This window comes from Trachypithecus francoisi, unplaced genomic scaffold, assembly GCF_009764315.1.
Source record: "Trachypithecus francoisi isolate TF-2019V2 unplaced genomic scaffold, Tfra_2.0 Lachesis_group10, whole genome shotgun sequence".
Lineage (NCBI taxonomy): Eukaryota > Metazoa > Chordata > Mammalia > Primates > Cercopithecidae > Trachypithecus > Trachypithecus francoisi.
The window spans coordinates 42,051,633-42,069,656 of NW_022681455.1; the positions used below are offsets into that span (position 1 = coordinate 42,051,633).

An 18,024-nucleotide genomic window follows, 5' to 3' on the forward strand; every position below is an offset into this window, starting at 1 on the left:
CCGGGAGGCAGAGGTTGTAGTGAGCCGAGATCGTGCCATTGCACTCCAGCCTGAGCAACAAGAGCAAAACTCCATCTCAAAATAAATAAATAAATAATACTAATAAAACAAAATAAAGGCAAAGTTTGTATACTTTTTTTTTCTTTCTAGCTTTTAGGGAACAGAGTCCCTCCTTACAATGCACAAGTCTAGAGAGTCTGTATTTACCACAATCAACTTCTGGAGATTTTCAGGAAATGCATTGTGTTCAAAATGTTGCCTATGCATTGTTTCATTCCATAAAAGCTGTAGCCTACAGAAAAATACAAATAAATAAACCTGGACGAAAGCAAATGTAAATCAGGAGGCCAAAAACATAAGATCTGTGCATTTTATTTTTGTAAACAATATCTAAAACATACCTCAATATAAAAAACCAGAAACAAAATAACAAAAACAGGGCGTGAGAACAAAAAATACAGATGACAGGTTCTGTAGTTATGATACTGAATTGAGCTTCCTGTCAGCCAAAACTAGAAGGGAAACATGACCACTACCTGACTTTTGCAGAGGCTTTAGATCTGAGCACTTGGATCTGAAAACAGTTTCTCTTTAGATGTCTTCAAATAAGGGACAGTATCCTTGATGACAATACAGTACATACATTAACAATTCTCCTAAGACCATCTCTGTGTATATCAAGGTTATACCTGGATGAATATTTCTGCAGCAGGCATGGGGTAGGCAGGCAATATGGCCAAATATGTAGTTTGGAGGCTCAAATGAAACAGGAGAAAGAGCTCAGGCAACCATGAAGCAAGGTGCACGTATCAGGGTCAAGTGTTCTAATACAAGATTGGGGTGCATGAGAACTGGAGAGGCCTCAATACTGAGACTTAGACGAAGGGTGTGGAATTAACTTCCTAGTGTGACTAATCCAACTTAGCTCAAAGTGACTCTGAGATCAGCCCTTCTCTCAAGTCAATTCATAAACGAATGCTTTAGTTACAGGAGGTATTAACTGCAAATGAACAGCCAAGAGCATTCCTGGGCATGTCCAGTGAGCTCCATGTAGCAGAGGCCATTAACTGGGTCTCAGCAACTTGTAGTCACAATTCTCTTTCATCTTGTAGTCACAGCATCCCTGCGTTTTAACTTGGCACATGACTGCCCAGATAAGAGGCTCTATGTTCCAGCATCTCTTTCAGCAAAGTGTGGCCACAGTGATTTGAGCAATGCTCAGTCCTATCTTTTTTAAAAAAACAGATCTTTTCTCTCTTTCCCCAGGAGAATGCAGATATGGAGCTGATGAGTCTTCTTTGATATTGCGGGTAAGAAAACATACTGGGAATGGCTGAATAAGACAGAAAGAAACCAAGTTCCTGATAACCTTGTAGAGTTAAATCTGCCCTAGACCATCTGATTACCTCTCTACTATTAGGTGAGAAAAAACAAACTTCTATCTTATAGCAGTTTGGCCTGTGGCTTAACATATTTCACAACAGAAGGGAAAGATGTCAGAAGGAGAGTTCAAAGGACTCAGGCAACATCCTAGGAAAGTCAATTCGCAAATCACTTCAGCAAACAGGTCAGAAAATGGTAACTATCAAACCAGTTGTGCCTTCCACTCCATCTCCAGGATAGAAGCCCAGTTACATCCTCTGACAAAAGGAAGAGGCTCTTATTACAGCACAGTCCAAACATAAAATGCAGCATGTTCACGGTGGGCCTGAGACAAATCCCCAATAGTTGGGGATACAGACTGTTTCCCCCACCAATACCAGGCAGGGACATTCCTGTCCTACCTTTTCCCTAAAGGAGGCAGGGTCCAAACTTCTCCATTCTTCATAATTACCATTCTTGAGGACAGGCCAAATCCAGTAAGGAATGGAGTAAAACAGCTGATGGGGGGCTATGTGTGAGAGTCAGGGGGTTGGGGAGGGGACTCCAGAGCCCCAGAACAAAAGCCACAGCTGGGAACCAGAGAAGGAGAGTAGACTCCATGTCTACCCTGGATTTCTGGGGTCCGGGAACCTGAGAGTCAGCACCTGCTTCTCCTGTGGAGTACCCCTGGTGACAGAGCTCAGCTGGCAGCTGCTCATCACTAACGAATCCCAGCCACCGGCACCTGCTGCTGCTTGCGGATCTTGTTGAAGAGTTCCATGTACTGGACCATGGTATCTGCTGGGCCGTAGACTGCATCATGTCTGTTCCCAAACACTGCAGGAGCCCCTGGTGTGTGGCTGCCTAGAAAACTCTGTAGGAACTCAAGCAGCAGGCTCCAGCAGTCACTAGCTACCACACAGGGGCCATACTCCACCTGGGAACCAAAAGCACAGAGAATGAGGGTGAATGAAGGCTAAGACAAGGTCTGCTTCTCTTGCACCTCCTGCCTCCTGCTCCCATCTTCCCCAGCCCCAAGCTAAAGACATACACCTCCTAGCACAGTGTTGGTCCACAGGAAACATTCAACCCAAACACTGGGCTCAACACCCGCATCTTTAGGCATCTTTAACATTTCTCTTTCTGGAGCTGTGCCAACCTGTAGCCCTCCCAGAGGATCCAGAAGCAGATCTGGGCCCCTTTTGATGATCTCAGGACTGTGTTGTCCCTGCTATGCTGAGTAAAGATTCAAGGAGAGCTCAAGAAAATTCTAAGAGACATGACAAAGATAAAGAGAAGGAAAATGTGTGTGGTAGTGGTAAGTAGAGAGCAGAGTAGACACAAATGCTTATGAGTTTTTTTCAAGACCATATGTTACTCCCTAGGTAGAACCAACCTGGGCTCTGACCCTAAGAAAGAATTTCCCAAATAGTGTGGCATGGGCCAAAAAATATACATCTTCATTTCTCCTTCTGCTCTCTTAATTTTTTTTTTTTTGTTTGTTTTTGGAGACGGAGTCTCGCTCTGTCACCCAGGCTGGAGTGTAGTGGCCGGATCTCAGCTCACTGCAAGCTCCGCCTCCCGGGTTTACGCCATTCTCCTGCCTCAGCCTCCCGAGTAGCTGGGACTACAGGCGCCCGCCACCTCGCCCGGCTAGTTTTTTGTATTTTTTAGTACAGACAGGGTTTCACCGTGTTAGCCAGGATGGTCTCGATCTCCCGACCTCGTGATCCGCCCGTCTCGGCCTCCCAAAGTGCTGGGATTACAGGCTTGAGCCACCGCGCCCGGCTGCTCTCTTAATTTTTTACTGGAGAGATGGCAGGACAAAATTACTGGCAACCCTAAGGAGAAACAAGTAAATAAACAGGTGGGGTGTGTTTCTACTATGAGATTAGAAATGTAGAGGATCAACAGTGGGTCTCAGCAAATCCAAGGTCTATCACAAGCTGAAAGAGTTAGGAAGTCTTGGTCCTAGAGGTTGTTGAGCAGAAACTACCACTAATGCCCTTTTCTCCAAGTGGGATTCTTCCTAGACTTATCTATCCCCATGTTTCTACATTTTAAATCCCTACATAAATGTTGATCCTCCAGGAAGCATCACAACCAAAGTCAGCAGTGCTCATACTGGCTTGAATTCCCAGAGCAAACTGCCTCTTCTATGGCATTTTCAGACTAACTTCAAAAATAGTTTGTGTGTTTCGGCCTCACTCAATAAATAAATCACAAATTTTCAAAGGGTAGACCCTGCAAGCTTGTTTTCTTTTTTTTTTTTTGAGACGGAGTCTTGCTCTGTCGCCCGGTCTGGAGTGCAGTGGCCGGATCTCAGCTCACTGCAAGCTCCGCCTCCCGGGTTCACGCCATTCTCCTGCCTCAGCCTCCCGAGTAGCTGGGACCACAGGCGCCCGCCACCTCGCCCGGCTAGTTTTTTGTATTTTTAGTAGAGACGGGGTTTCACCGTGTTAGCCAGGATGGTCTCGATCTCCTGACCTCGTGATCCGCCCGTCTCGGCCTCCCAAAGTGCTGGGATTACAGGCTTGAGCCACCGCGCCCGGCCGCTTACTTGTTTTCTTATCTCAGTGCTGGGCATATTATAAGTTGTGAACTTTCCCTGGTCCCAAAGAAGCCAGCTACTGCCACACTGCCACTCTCACTCCTTGTCACTATATATGTGTATGTACACACACACACTCTCTCTCTCTCTCAGGGTCACAGATGAAGTGATCTCACACACAAACACCTCTTTCTACCATGAAAGAACGCAGACAGCATGTCAAAAGGAAAAGCACATTTTTGCTTCCCAACTTTTGATACCTATCTTAAAGCATACTAAGGAGAGCTATATGGGCATATGTGATTTAGGGCCCACCTCCAGAAAACTGTTTCAAGAGTTGTCCTGTTCTGCTCCAGTACTTCTTCTCATGGGTGACTGTCCCTCCATATCATAACTCACCTGCCTTCCTTGACTATCTTTTCCCTTCTCTAGCAAGCTACCCTTCCTAATGAAGCTTTCTGCTTGCTTTGAACCCAGCTTCCCGCTTCCTACTTCCCACCTTGTGTTAGAGAGTCTCAGTCTCTGAATAATTAAAGAAAGGATAAAAGATTAACGGAGAGAAAGCACAAATGCCTTGGAGTCAGGGATCAGGCAGGCATAAATATCTGTTTAAATTGAGAAGCACTGGAGGCCAGGTGTGGTGGCTCATACCTGTAATCCCAGCACTCTGCGGGGCTGAAGTGGGAGGATCACTTGAGCCCAGCAGTTTGAGACCAGCCTGGGCAACACATCAAGACCTCATTTCTAATTAAAAAAAAAAAAAATTTACATTCGGTGGGTATAGTCCCAGGTACTTGGGAGATAGGTTGAAGGATCACTTGAGCCCTGGAGGTCGAGGCTGCAGTGTGCCAAGATTGCACCATTGCATTCCAGCTTGGGTGACAGAGCAAGACTCTGTCTCAAAAAAAAAAAAATAGAGAAGAACTGGAAAATCTTCAGAGTCCTTTGCTGAGCAGCCCCCTCAGCATATCCTGCTCCTATTTTCACCAAGGTCTTACCTCCACAGAGATGCCCCGGGCACTGGGCCCCATTGTGACCGTGCCCACCTTCACCAGGAAGTCACAGTACTGGTACCGGGTGCCCCGGGTTTCAATCTTGCTGGCCTTAGCACTCTGGAAAAAGCCCTTGAGTTTCACCATAAGCACATCAAAGTTGGTGTCAGCAATAAGACAAGGGCCATTCTCAAAGAGAGCGAAACAGCTCAATGGGTACTCTGAGTTGTGCATCACATACATCAGCTTCCCGGTCTGACCTGCAAGGGACACAGATCCTATTCATCATCAAGACTTTCACTGGCGAACCCCAGAGTAGACTCAAATGACTCCCCCCAGAATGAAGCAAGACAGCAATCTGGCACTACCTCAGCAGTTCTTGGTGCGGGGTGAGGGGAATCCTCTCACTGACAGCCTTTTCTAGAAAGGTATGGGGGAATAGCAGGAGAGGCAGCATGTGGTAAAACCCACTCTGCTCTACAGAAAATGGTGAGGGGCACACAGGAAACTTTAATAGTGTTGATTATGTTTTAATTCTTTTTTTTTTCTGTCACCCAGGCTGGAGTGCAGTGGCGCGATCTCGGCTCACTGCAAGCTCCGCCTCCTGGGTTCACACCATTCTCCTGCCTCAGCCTCCCAAGTAGCTGGGACTACAGGCGCCCGCCACCACGCCCGGCTAATTTTTTGTATTTTTTTTTTAGTAGAGGCAGGGTTTCGCCATGTTCGCCAGGATGGTCTCGATCTCCTGACCTCGTGATCTGCCCGTCTTGGCCTCCCAAAGCGCTGGGATTACAGGCATGAGCCACCGCGCCCGGCCTGTTTATGTTTTAATTCTTAAGTTGAGTGGTGGGCTCACCGATGGTCTATACGTAAAGTCTAACTCCCACAGACTTTACATATAATCTTTTGTATGTTATCATATGTTACATAAGTAAAAGGAAAGTAACAGCATTTGGGCATGCCAAAGGAAGTAGCTGCTCCCTTCCTCTGCGCACTCCTCCTCATCTCAGCTTCCTCCCTTTTTGAGATCTAGTAAATGGTCCTACAGAAGCAGCAAAGGGGAGTGTCTGAGCATAAGCAGGGAAAGGTAGATGGGAGCCAAGCTGTGATAGGTCTTGTCTACCATGCCTCAAGAAGTTTAGACTGTATCCTGAAACCAACAGCAAACCGTTGGAGAATTTTTAGAAGTCTAGCCAACTTGGGAAGCAAGCAGCACACTACAGCAGAGAGAATTCAGGAGCTGGTTCAGAAGTTCAACTTTCAAGCCCCAGCTCACCCCTTCCAGTCTCTAAGAAATGAGTTTTCTCATTGATTTCCACAGACTTTTTGCAATAAGAATGGAAAGCTACATACATTTAGTTAAGTAGAAAACAGAAGAAGGAAGGGCTAGGAACAGTGGCTCACATCTGTAATCCCAACACTTTGGGAGGCTGAGGCAGGTGGATCACTTGAGGTCAGGAGTTCGAGACCAGCCTGACCAACAGGGTGAAACCATATCTCTACTAAAAATACAAAAATTATCTGGGTATGGTGGTGTATGCCTGTAATCCCAGTTACTTGGGAGGCTGAGGCACGAGAATCACTTGAACCCAGGAGGCGGAAGTTGCACTGAGCTGAGATCATGTCACTGCGCTCCAGCCTGGGCAACAGAGCAATACTCTGTCTCCAAAAAAAAAAAAAAAAACCAGAAGACAAAAACTGGAAAGCAAGATTCCTCTTTCATACACTATAAGAATTAATGGATAGACTGCCACAATCCCACATGCTTATTACATACATAAGCCATTCCCAATACTTTTCTTAGGGCTTAAGAAACATACAAGCAGAGGACTTAGCCCCTGACTTCAAGAAGCTGACAATCAGGCCAGGGATCACACCTGTAATCCCAGCACTTTGGGAGGCCATGGTGGGTGGATCGCTTGAGGTCAGGAGTTCGAGACCAGCCTGGCCAACATGGTAAAATCTCGTCTCTACTAAAAATACAGAAATTAGCCAGGCATGGTGGTGTGTGCCTGTAATCCCAGCTACTCGGGAGGCTAAGGCAGGAGAAGCACTTGAACTCAAGAGGCAGAGGTTGCAATGAGCCAAGATCATGCCACTGCACTCCAGCCTGGGTGATAGCGAGACTCCATCTCAAAAAAGCAAAAAAAGCTGATAATCTCATGAGAGAGATAGGCTAAAAACTTTTTTTTTTTTTTGAGACAGCGTCTCACTGTGTCGCCCAGCCTGGAGTGCAATGGCGTGATCTGGGCTCACCACAACCTCCGCCTCATAGGTGTTTGGACAAACGGAGGCAAGATGGCGCAGTTCCGGGTTCTTCATTGTCAAGTTTCCCGCGCCCGGGAAAGACACGGGTCGACTGCACAGGCGCAACCCGACCTCCGAGGAGAGGAACCGGAACCCACCTAGCCACGCCTACCACCCCGCCCCCGACCCGCCTATGTCCCGCCCACTGCCCTCCCACTCCCGGGCCCAGGACATAAAAGCCGCTCCCGGCGGGCGCGCGGTGCGAACTTCCTGGGCCCCTCCTCGTCTACGCGGGACCCAGGAACCTCCTCCGAGAACGCGCGGTGCGAACTTCCTGGGCCCCTCCTTGTCTACGCGGGACCCAGGAACCTCGTCCGAGAACGCGCGGTGCGAACTTCCTGGGCCCCTCCTCGTCTATGCGGGACCCGGGAACCTCGTCGGAGAGCGAGCGGAGCGAACTTCCTCGGCCCCTCCTCGTCTGCGCGGGACCCGGGAACCTCGTCCGAGAATGCCGGAGCGAGCTTCCTTGGCCCCTCCTCCTGCGTGGGACCCAGGAACCTCGCCCGAGAGCGCCGGAGGAGCTTCCGTGGCCCCTGCTCCTGTGCGGACCTAGGAACCTCGCCCGAGAATGCCGGAGCGACTTCGTCGGCCTCCACCGCCGGAGGCTGGTGAACCTCGCCCCTCCCTCACATTTGGTTTGTAAATAAAGGTTTTTTTTGCCTTGCCTACTTGCCTTTTCTCTGGCATTTGGTCTGGGGGCCGCATTAAAGCCAATCAATAGGTTCAAGTGATTCTCCTGCCTCAGCCTCCTGAGTAGCTGGGATTATAGGTGTGTACCACCACACCTGGCTAATTTTTGTGTTTTTAGTAGAGACGGGGATACACCATGTTGGCCAGACTGGTCTTGAACTCCTGACCTCAGGTGATCTGCCGACCTTGGCCTCCCAAAGTGCTGAGATTTCAGGCATTAGCCACCACGCCCAGCTGAGATAGGCTAAAAACTTTTTTTTTTTTTTTGAGACAGAGTCTCACTCTGTCTCCCAGACTGGAGTGTAGTGGCACAATCTTGGCTCACTGCAACCTCTGCCTCCCAGGTTCAAGTGATTCTCCTGCCTCAGCCTCCCAAGTAGCTGGGATTACAGGCACCTGCCACCAGACCTGGCTAATTTTTTGTATTTTTAGTAGAGACAGGGTTTCACCGTGTTGGTCAGGCTAGTCTCGAACTCCTGACTTCAGGCGATCCACCCACCTCGGCCTCCCAAAGTGCTGGGATTAGAGGCATGAGCCACCGCGCCCAGTGGCTAAAAACTTTTTAAAAGACCATGAAATAAAACAAGTTATTACCAAGGAAAGACCACAAGTCTTTCGGAAGAAAGGAAAGACTTCAGGATAGGAAAAGATTAAAGTGAACAAGTCAGCAGGAAAAAAAAAACAGGATTTGGCCGGGCATGGTGGCTCACATCAGTAATCCCAGCATGTTGGGAGGCTGAGGCGGGTGGACCATGAGGTCAGGAGATCAAGACCATCCTGGCTAACATGGTGAAACCCCATCTCTACTAAAAATACAAAAAATTAGCCGGGCATGGTGGCGGGCGCCTGCAGTCCCAGCTACTCGGGAGGCTGAGGCAGGAGAATGGCATGAACCCGGGAGGCGGAGCTTGCAGTGACCCGAGATCGCGCCACTGCACTCCAGCCTGGGCGACAGAGTGAGACTCTGTCTCAAAAAAAAAAAAAAATAGGATTTGAACTGCGATATGAAGAGAAGATAGGATCCAGCCACATGAAGGAAGAAGACACTCTAGATAGGGGGTAAGAGTGTGGGAATGAAAAGGGTGCAAGGGTTGGGGGAGCAGAGGTCATGTGGCTTCCCTATATAGGCCGCTGTTCATGAACACAGGAGGCTCTGCACGATCCTCCAGGACACATACCTCCTCCTGACTGCTTGCTGACGATTCACGCCTGTCACCTCCTTCTAAATCCAGTTCAAACCTTCTGGACTCTCAAGAAAAAAATCCATCCAAAGCTGACCTCGTCATTCTGTTCTGTCTACTCACTATAATTACATAATTTATTCATACTATATGAGTCTGCAAGTGTTACTGCCTTGGAAATATCTTAAAAGTCAACTAAGGGATGTGTGTGTGTGTGTGTTTGTGTGTGTGTGTGTGTGTGTGTGTGTGTGTGCGCACGCGCTTAATGAAGAAGGCACTTCTAGTTATAAACAATAACATTTTCCTTTTCTTTTCTTTGAGACACGGTGTTGCTCTGTCACCTAAGCTGGAGTGTAGTGGCATGAACACAGCTCACTGAAGCCTCAACCTCCTGAGCCCAAGTAATCCTCCTGCCTCAGCCTCCCATGTAGCTGGGACCACCATTCCCACCATTTTTAAAAATTTTTTTTTTGAGATGGAGTCTCACTCCGTCACCCAGGCTGGAGTGCAGTGGTGCAGTCTCGGCTCACTGCCAGACTGCCAGCCCTACCTCCCAGGTTCCCACCATTCTCCTGCCTCAGCCTCCCGGGTAGCTGGGACTACAGGCGCCCACCACCATGCCTGGCTAATTTTTTGTATTTTTAGTAGAGATGGGGTTTCACTATGTTAGCTAGGATGGTTTCGATCTCCTGACCTCATGATCCACCTGCCTCGGCTTCCCAAAGTGCTGGGATTACAGGCGTGAGCCACTGTGCCCAGCTTTTTTTTTTTTTTTTTTTTTTTTGCAGAGACAAGATCTTACCATCTTGCCTAGGCTGGCCTCAAACTCCTAGGCTCAAGCAATCCTCTCACCTCTACTTCCCAAAGTGCTAGGATTACAGGTATGAGCCACTGCACTCAGCTGACAATAGTACTTTTTTTTTTTTTTGGAGACGGAGTCTAGCTCTGTTGCCCAGGCTGGAGTTCAATGGAGTGATCTCAGCTCACTGTAACCTCTGCCTCCCAAGTTCAAGCGATTCTCCTGCCTCAGACTCCTGAGTAGCTGGGATTACAGGCACCTGTCACCACACCTGGCTAATTTTTGTATTTTCAGTAGAGACGGGGTTTCACCATGTTGGCCGGGTTGGTCTCAAGCTCCTGACCTCAGGTGATCTGCCCACCTCGGCCTCCCAAAATGCTGGGATTCCAGGTGTGAACCACCGCACCTAGCCGACAATCGTATTTTCTATCACAGCAAAATCCTTTCATGTCTGTACCACCTTGTGAAGCAAGGAGAACCAGGTTTACTGTCCCCCTTCTAAAGTTGAGGAAAATGAAGCTAATTGGATCCCAGAGAAGCAGCAGTAGCAGAACCACGTGGGAACTTTTTAGAAATGCAAATTATAGCCAGGGCGCTCACGCCTGTAATATCAACACTTCAGGAGGCCAAGGCAGGGAGGATCGCTTGAGCCCAGGAGTTTGAGACCAGCCTGGGCAACATAGGGAGACCTTGACTCTACAAAAAAATCAAAAAGTTAGCCAGGTATACTGGCACGCACCTGTGGCCCCAGCTATTTAGGATGCTGAGGCTGAAGGATCACTGGAGCCCGGCAGGTCGAGGCAATAATGAGCTGTGATCATGCCTTTGCACTCCAACCTGGGTGACAGACTACTAAGTCAGAAACTTTGGGGTGGGGGTCTAGCAGTCTGTGTTGTAACAAGCCTTTCAGATGATGCTAATGCTGGTCAAGTGTGAAAATCACTGAACTACAGGCATAGAGCCAGTAACCAGCAAGACTGAAGCTCCAGTCCAGGCCTGCTCACCCCAAGTTTGTTGCTCTTTCCATTGTTCCCTCCTGTCTGCCATGAAGGTGTACTGTCTCCCCAACTAGACTGTAACTTCTTGAAAGTGAGGGCCTGCTCAGCCCGCACCAGGTAGTTTCACTAGAAGTCATATGCCATTTCATATCTATATCCAAATGTTTTATTACCCAAATGCTTTTGTAATTATCTTTTGATTCGTACCTCCTTCATATTGAAGGCAACACAAATGGAACTGCAATTTTATCAATGACGATAAAAAAGCTCATTACAACTCTTAGCCACTTAAATACTACATTAAGTATTACATGACAGGCCGGGTGCAGTGGCTCATGACTGTAATCCCAGCACTTTGGGAGGCCAAGATGGGCAGATCACAAGGTCAGGAGTTCGAGACTAGCCTGGCCAACATGGTGAAACCCCACCTCTACTAAAAACACAAAAATGAGCCAGGCATGGTGGAGTGCACCTGTAGTCCCAGCTACTCGGGAGGCTGAGGCAGGAGAATTGCTTGAACTCGGGAGGTGGAGGTTGCAGTGAGCTGAGACTGCACCACTGCACTCCAGCCTGGGCAACAAGAGCAAAACTCCATCTCAAAAAAAAAAAAACATTACATGACAATCTCAGTTCTACATGCTTTGCATGTATTAACTTATTTAGCACAACATGAGGAGAGAAATACTATGATTATCTTCATTTTACAGATGACAGAACTGTATTGGGAAGAGTCCAAAAACAGAGCCCATGTCAGATAGTTTTGGTACAAGAAATGTATATGGGGAACAAATACATGGGTTGGAAGAAAGGAAAAACCAAACAGGATGGTGGGACAACCCAAAGATTAGCAACACAGGAAGCTACAACCATCCCTAGGGCTAGAGGGAAAAGAAAATAGGTGCTGTTATCGCAGGCAGGAAAGAGGGCTGCCTAGCAGAAGCTACAACCAAGGAGGTGAAGACACAGCCATGGCTAGACACACTGCCCAGAGCAGAGGGAGAGGAACACTGTGGGCTTCCTTTCTCCCATCCTCTAATCTTCTCTGGTGCCTCTCAATAACCAAAGCTAACTAGGAGAGGGCCTGGAAAATACAGCTTACAGGGGAAGTGCAGGAAATGGATCTAAGGGAAACAGGTACATGAGAGGCGTGGAAATAGTAACAGATAGGTTGTGGGAGTTACCTACAGGTACAGTTAGAATGTGGCAAAGCCAGGACTCAGGGCTCTGGCTCCCCAGTGATAACCACAGTGCTATGGAACTGTTCAAGGTCGTTACTGCAGAGCCAAGACTAAGAGAAACAAGTTCCCTAACTCATATCCAAAGAGTCTCTCATTGCCTGAGCCCAGGAGTTAGAGCTTGCAGTGAGCTGTGATCATGCCACTGTACAGTTGGGCAACGAAGTGAGACCCTCACTCTAACAAGAAAAAAAAAAAATCCTCTCTCCCTCCCAACCACCATCCCCCATCATCCACACCCCATCTCATCACTCAAGCCACTAAAAAGAACAGTTGATTTATGCTAATGAGGAGGTCAATGCCAATGGTTAGGTGTAGGAAAACAGGAACTTTATAAAAAGAAACTTCTAGAAGCCCTAAAGCTCTAAAAGAATCATAAACAAGACTTCTGGGCCTAAAACAAGTCTTTCTCAAATTTCAGAGTGCATAAGGATTGTCTGGATTATTAAATGTAGATTATGTGGCCTACAGCAGCAGTCAATCAGTAAACAAGGCCAGGAATCTGCAACGCTATAACAAGTATCCCAGGTGATTCTAATGTGGTTAGTCAGTGATTAACCCTCTGAGAAACATTGCTTTTAGAGTTCAAACTGCACAAAACAAAAAGCACTCAAAGAACACAAGGGCCAGGCATGGTGGCTCATGCCTGTCATCTCAGCACTTTGGGAGGCCCTTGCTGGTGGATCCCCTGAGCTCAGGAGTTTGATACCAGCTACTTGAGAAGCTAAGGTGGAAGGATGGCTTGTGGCTGGGAGTTTGAGACGAACTTGGGCAGCATAGTAAGACACTCCCATGACCCCACCCAAAAGTAAAAACTCAGCCAGGCATGGTGGCACATGCCAGTAGTTTCAGCTACTCAGGAGGCTAAGGTGGGAGGATCACCTGACCCCAGGAGTTTGAGGCTGCAGTGAGCTATGGGACACCAAAGCACTCCAGCCTGGGCAACAGAGCAAGACTCTATCTCTTAAAAACACACACACACACACACACAAACACACACATACAAAGAAATTTTGGGATGTAGCAGATATGTTTAGTATCTTGGTTGTGGTGATGGTATCATAAGTGTATGCATATATCCAAACTCATTAAGATGTATGCATTAGATGTGTACAATTGCTTGTATATCAACTATACCTCAATAAAGCTTTAGCCAGGAGTGGCAGCTCATACCTATAATCTCAATACTTTGGGAAGCTGAGGCCGGATAATCCCTTGAGGCCAGGAATTCAAAACCAGCCTGGTCAACACAGGGAGACCCTGTCTCTACAAAAAATTTAAAATATTAGCCAGGTGTGGTGGCTCATGCCTGTGGTGTCAGCTACTCAGGAGGCCAAGTCAGGAGGCCAAGGTGGAAGGATCACTTGAGCCCAGGGGGTCGAGGCTGCAGTCAGTGAGCTGTGATCATGCCACTGCACTCCAGCCTGGGCGACAGAGTAAGACCCTGTCTCAACAAAATAAATAAATAAAATAAAACAAAATAAAGCTTTCAAAGGCCCTATTCTAAGAGATAAAGAACCAATAATTAATGAATTCAGAAACACATCTCGCCACATGTTTAAGAACACCACCCTCAGCAGAAAAGCAGAAAGACTTCAATTAACACAAATGTCTATTAACTCCAACCCTCGTTCCGGCCATCCTACAGATCCATGTTACTGACCTTGGCTGCCAAGGGTAGATGCAGCCGTATGGTAAGTCTCACAGTCCACACAAAACGTTCCTTGCTTCTCTGCCCCAAGCATCTCCAATTTCCGGGTAAGGAGCTCTACGGTTTGCTGAACACTCTTGCCCTCAGCCACAGGCATCTGGGACACACTGGAAAGGAGAGCACCAAATTGTCAGTTATCCAGAGACACACATGTGCTCAATGAGCCACTCACTCGCCCACAGCATCACAGCTCGTCAGGGCCAAAAGTTATCTTGGAAATTACCTACTATGACCGTCTCCCAACCCCTGCAACTTTATTATTAATTAAAAAAAAATTTTTTTTGGCCAGGCATGGTGGCTCATGCCTGTAATCCCAGCACTTTGGGAGGTCGAGGTGGGCGGATCACGAGGTCAGAAGTTCAAGACAAGAATGGCCAACATGGTGAAACCCTGTCTCTACTAAAAATACAAAAATTATTTAGCTGGGCGTGGTAGCGGGCGCCTGTAATCCCAGCTACTTGTGAGGCTTAGGCAGGAGAATCATTTGAACCTGGGAGGCAGAGCTCGCAGTAAGCCGAGATTGCGCCATCGCACTCCAGTGTGGGCAACAGGGCGAGACTTGATCTTAAAAAAAAAAAAAAAAAAAAAAAAGTTAAGACCAGTCAAGTGCAGTAGTTAGAATGGGGAAGAATAGAACAAGGAGTCCAATCTGTAACCGAATGTGAACAATCAATTAAGATAACTCATTACACTTGGACCAGTCCCCCATTTTAAAGACAAGGAATAGAGGACCACTGTCCCTGAGAGCCCCTCTAAGAACTGAAGCACAGTTCTCAGGATTCTCACACCAGAGCAATGAACTTCCTATCATGGGGCATTCTCAAGTGTGGCATGCCAAAGATTCTAGATGGCACACAGGCTGAGCATTAAATAATGCTGAGTTATATAATGAAAAAGGGATTCCTTTTGCAACTCTTTCAGTTCTGACTACATCAAGGAGAAAGTCTCAGTTTGGGTTAACATGTTTTTACCAACTCTGTGAACTTGAGCTGTTCAGCACAGTAGCCCAGAGCCACAGGTGGCTGGGGCTAGTGTATTGGACACTGCTGCTAGAGAACATTTCCATCATCACAGAAAGTTCTATTCAACAGCCCTAGGAACAGAAAAAAAAGCAGCCTTCAAGTTTATAATCTTCGGGAATGAGAGGCAACAGTATTCACAAAAATTGAATCAAAACAATGGAACAAAACAAAACAAAAAAAACATCATTTCCAAGGTTTCCTCCTATGGTGAGTGAACCTCCTATGGTGGCTTCCCCTTTAGAGTGGTAGGTAACAATTGCCAACCAACAACATGCCAGACTGTGTCTTAAGGCCTTTAGATGAATTAACTCTCCAAATCCTCACAATAGTCCTATGAAGATGTTATTTATCAACTTGTTACAAATAAGGAAACTGCCGGGAACGGTGACTCACGTGTAATCCCAGCACTTTGGAAGGCCGAGGTGGGCGGATCACTTGAGGTCAGAAGTTCAAGACCAGCCTAGCCAACATGGTGAAACCCTGTCTCTACCAAAAATACAAAACTTAGCCAGGCGTGGTGGTGTGTGCCTGTAATCCCAGCTACATGGGAGGCTGAGGCAGAAGAATCACTTGAAACCAGGAGGCGGAGGTTGCAGTGAGCCAAGATCGCACCACTGCCTTCCAGACTGGACAACAAGAGCGAAACTCCATCTCAAAAAGAAAAAAAAAGGGGGGGAAATTTAAGTACAGTACAAAGAGGTTAAATAACTTGCACTAGGTCACACAGTTACTGTGTGGTACACCCAAGACTCAAAGCCCAGCAACCTGGTTTCCTGTCCATGCTCTTAACCACTAGGGATGTAGTGCCTGTTAAAACATTTTTAAGGAAAAGGTCAATTTAAAAAATTAATAAACAATAGTACAGGCAGTACTTAGCTATACAGAAATCAAGAAAACAGTCATAGATGACATTGCTTTATGATCAGCTAAATGAATCTATTAGGGTAGAATCCTTCTGTTGCTAAAAATTGTCACTATCAGAAAAAGTACTGATAAACAATGTTGCTAATGTGCCTTATTTTGAAATATAAAAGAATCCCTAAACTGACGCTACAAGGGACAGAAGTCCTAGGATTCTGAAAACGTTGATAAGGGTGCCAACAGAGAGCCCTTGCCCTGGAGCTGCCTTCTCCATTTAAAGAGCAGGGGTGGCTGGGCACGGTGGCTCATGTCTGTAATGCCAATACTTTGGGAGACCAAAGCAGGAGGCTCGCTTGAGTTCAGGAATTCAAGACCTGGATGTACAAAACAGCAAGAACCCATTTCTATTTCTTTAAAAAAAAGGAAGAGCATGGGGTCCCAGGGTTCTATGCTGCATCTTTTCTATTTCCATCCCTCACATATCTTGCTTCCATTAAGGAACAAAGGAGGATCATGATGTGAATTGTGGGAAACAAGAGTGCAATCACTGAGAAACCTGCAAGAACCTGGGCTAGGAGGAGGAAAAGTATTTCCCCTACACATGATTTTGTATGAGAAGCCTATAGCCACTGGCTTCAGATAGCCTGGCCTTCGGGTTTCTCCCACGGGGAAAAATGCTCACATCTACTGAGATAAGAAAAAAATGTTCTGGGACCTGACACCTTACAACTAACGCCTCCACAAGCACTGGACCCATACCTTTCCCTGCTACCTCATCTTCTTCCAACTAAGACTTAAAACATATGAAAGATAAAAACTCCATTGAAACTAGACTAACCATGGAATTAAACATAGTGGGAAACGGGTCCTTAAAAGATAAAGTGCCTGGAACCATGATCTCCTTGTTTTCAACAGCCTCTTTTTCCCTCTGGACCCAAGATCTTAAAATGGGCAAATTAGAAACAGACACAAACTGGTCTAACTGCATTTGATGGCTGAGGGAAGGGTAGGCGAAAATCTTGGCCGGTCGCGATGGCTCACGCCTGTAATCCCAGCACTTTGGGAGGCCGAGGCGGGTGGATCACCTGAGGTCTGGAGTTCGAGACCAGCCTGGCCAACATGGAGAAACCCCGTCTCTACTAAAAATACAAAATTAGCCGGGTGTGGTGGCGCGTGCCTGTAATCCCAGCTACTCAGGCTACTCAGGAGCCTGAGGAAGGAGAATGGCCTGAACCTGCGAGGCGGAGGTTGCTGTGAGCCGAGATCGCGCCATTGCACTCCAGCCTGGGCAACAAGAGCGAAACTCCGTGAAAGAAAGAAAGAAAGAGAGAGAGAAAGAGAGAGAGACAAAGAGAGAAAGAGAGATAAAGAGAGAGAGAGAGAGAGAGAGAGAAAGAGAAAGAAAGAAAGAGAAAGAAGAAAGAAAGAAAGAAAGAAAGAAAGAAAGAAAGAAAGAAAGAAAGAGAGAAAGATAAAGAAAATCTTTAAAAATACTGTCTCCTGATTGCTTATAACCCACTCCCTCCAACCCTGTCTGCAGGTGGGTCACAGTCCAAAGACCCTATTTCCAACCCTGACGTCCCATTGCGGGCAGTACTATGGCCTCACGGGAAGGAAAATGTATCTAGAAGGGAATGAGGTACACAACCATTGATAGGTTCCTGGGATAAAAACTTTGCTTTGTCGACACCAGCCTGGCCAATATGGTGAAACCCCATTTCTACTAAAAATACAAAAAACAGCCGGGCGTGGTGGTGGGCGCCTGTAGTCCCAACTACTCGGAAGGCTGAGGCAGGAGAATCGCTTGTTAACCCAAGAGGCGGAGGGTGCAGTGAGCCAAGATCGCACCACTGCACTCCAGCCTGGCGACAGAGCGAGACTCCGTCTTAAAGAAAAAAAAAGAAAACTTCGCTTTGCTTTCCCGCCTTCCAAGAGGAAGGGGCTCATCTTCGAGGAAACAAGGCCGGGGAACCCGCGGCCCGCACGGCATCCTCTCATCCACACAACCCGAGGACAGCTCCCAGGGGACGGCGGACCACTGTCAAGGTCCTCTTTCCGGCCCTTCACAACTCCAAGCTCCGCCCCACAAAATCCCCTGCAGTCCTACCAAGTCACTCCCATGGCGTCGGGCCAGGAAGGTGGCCGGATCACACGGTAGAAACGCAGGGTTCCCTGTCCGCCCACAGAAACTGCTCCAGTTCCCCAACACAACCTTTGGTCTCAGAAGAGACTCCGGAAATACGTAAAAACAGAGCGCCGGGTCCACGCCTTCCCCCAGGAGTGGGGCGGGTCTTAGGGGCCCTCGGTGACACCTC

At 47.4% G+C, this 18,024-nt stretch overlaps 1 protein-coding gene across 6 annotated transcripts in view; it reads right to left on the reverse strand.

Annotated features, from left to right (window-relative positions):
- Nucleotides 1-356: 356 nt before the first annotated feature.
- The window catches only part of MED20 (mediator complex subunit 20), a 30,328-nt gene continuing 12,660 nt past the window's right edge, over nt 357-18,024 (reverse strand). The window contains exons 1-5 of one of the 6 annotated variants that reach the window (XM_033217145.1): nt 17,817-18,017; nt 14,801-14,919; nt 13,779-13,933; nt 4,912-5,165; nt 357-2,299 (exon numbers count right to left, since the gene is read on the reverse strand). In XM_033217145.1, coding sequence (XP_033073036.1) covers nt 2,084-2,299; nt 4,912-5,165; nt 13,779-13,933; nt 14,801-14,895 — 720 coding nt within the window. In that variant the 5' untranslated portion in view covers nt 14,896-14,919; nt 17,817-18,017 and the 3' untranslated portion in view covers nt 357-2,083. Of the gene's footprint in view, nt 2,300-4,911; nt 5,166-13,778; nt 13,934-14,316; nt 14,387-14,800; nt 14,920-15,241; nt 15,298-17,816; nt 18,018-18,024 lie in introns of those variants that run through there. The other 5 variants (XM_033217147.1, XM_033217148.1, XM_033217149.1 and 2 more) reach the window with 5 other exon arrangements.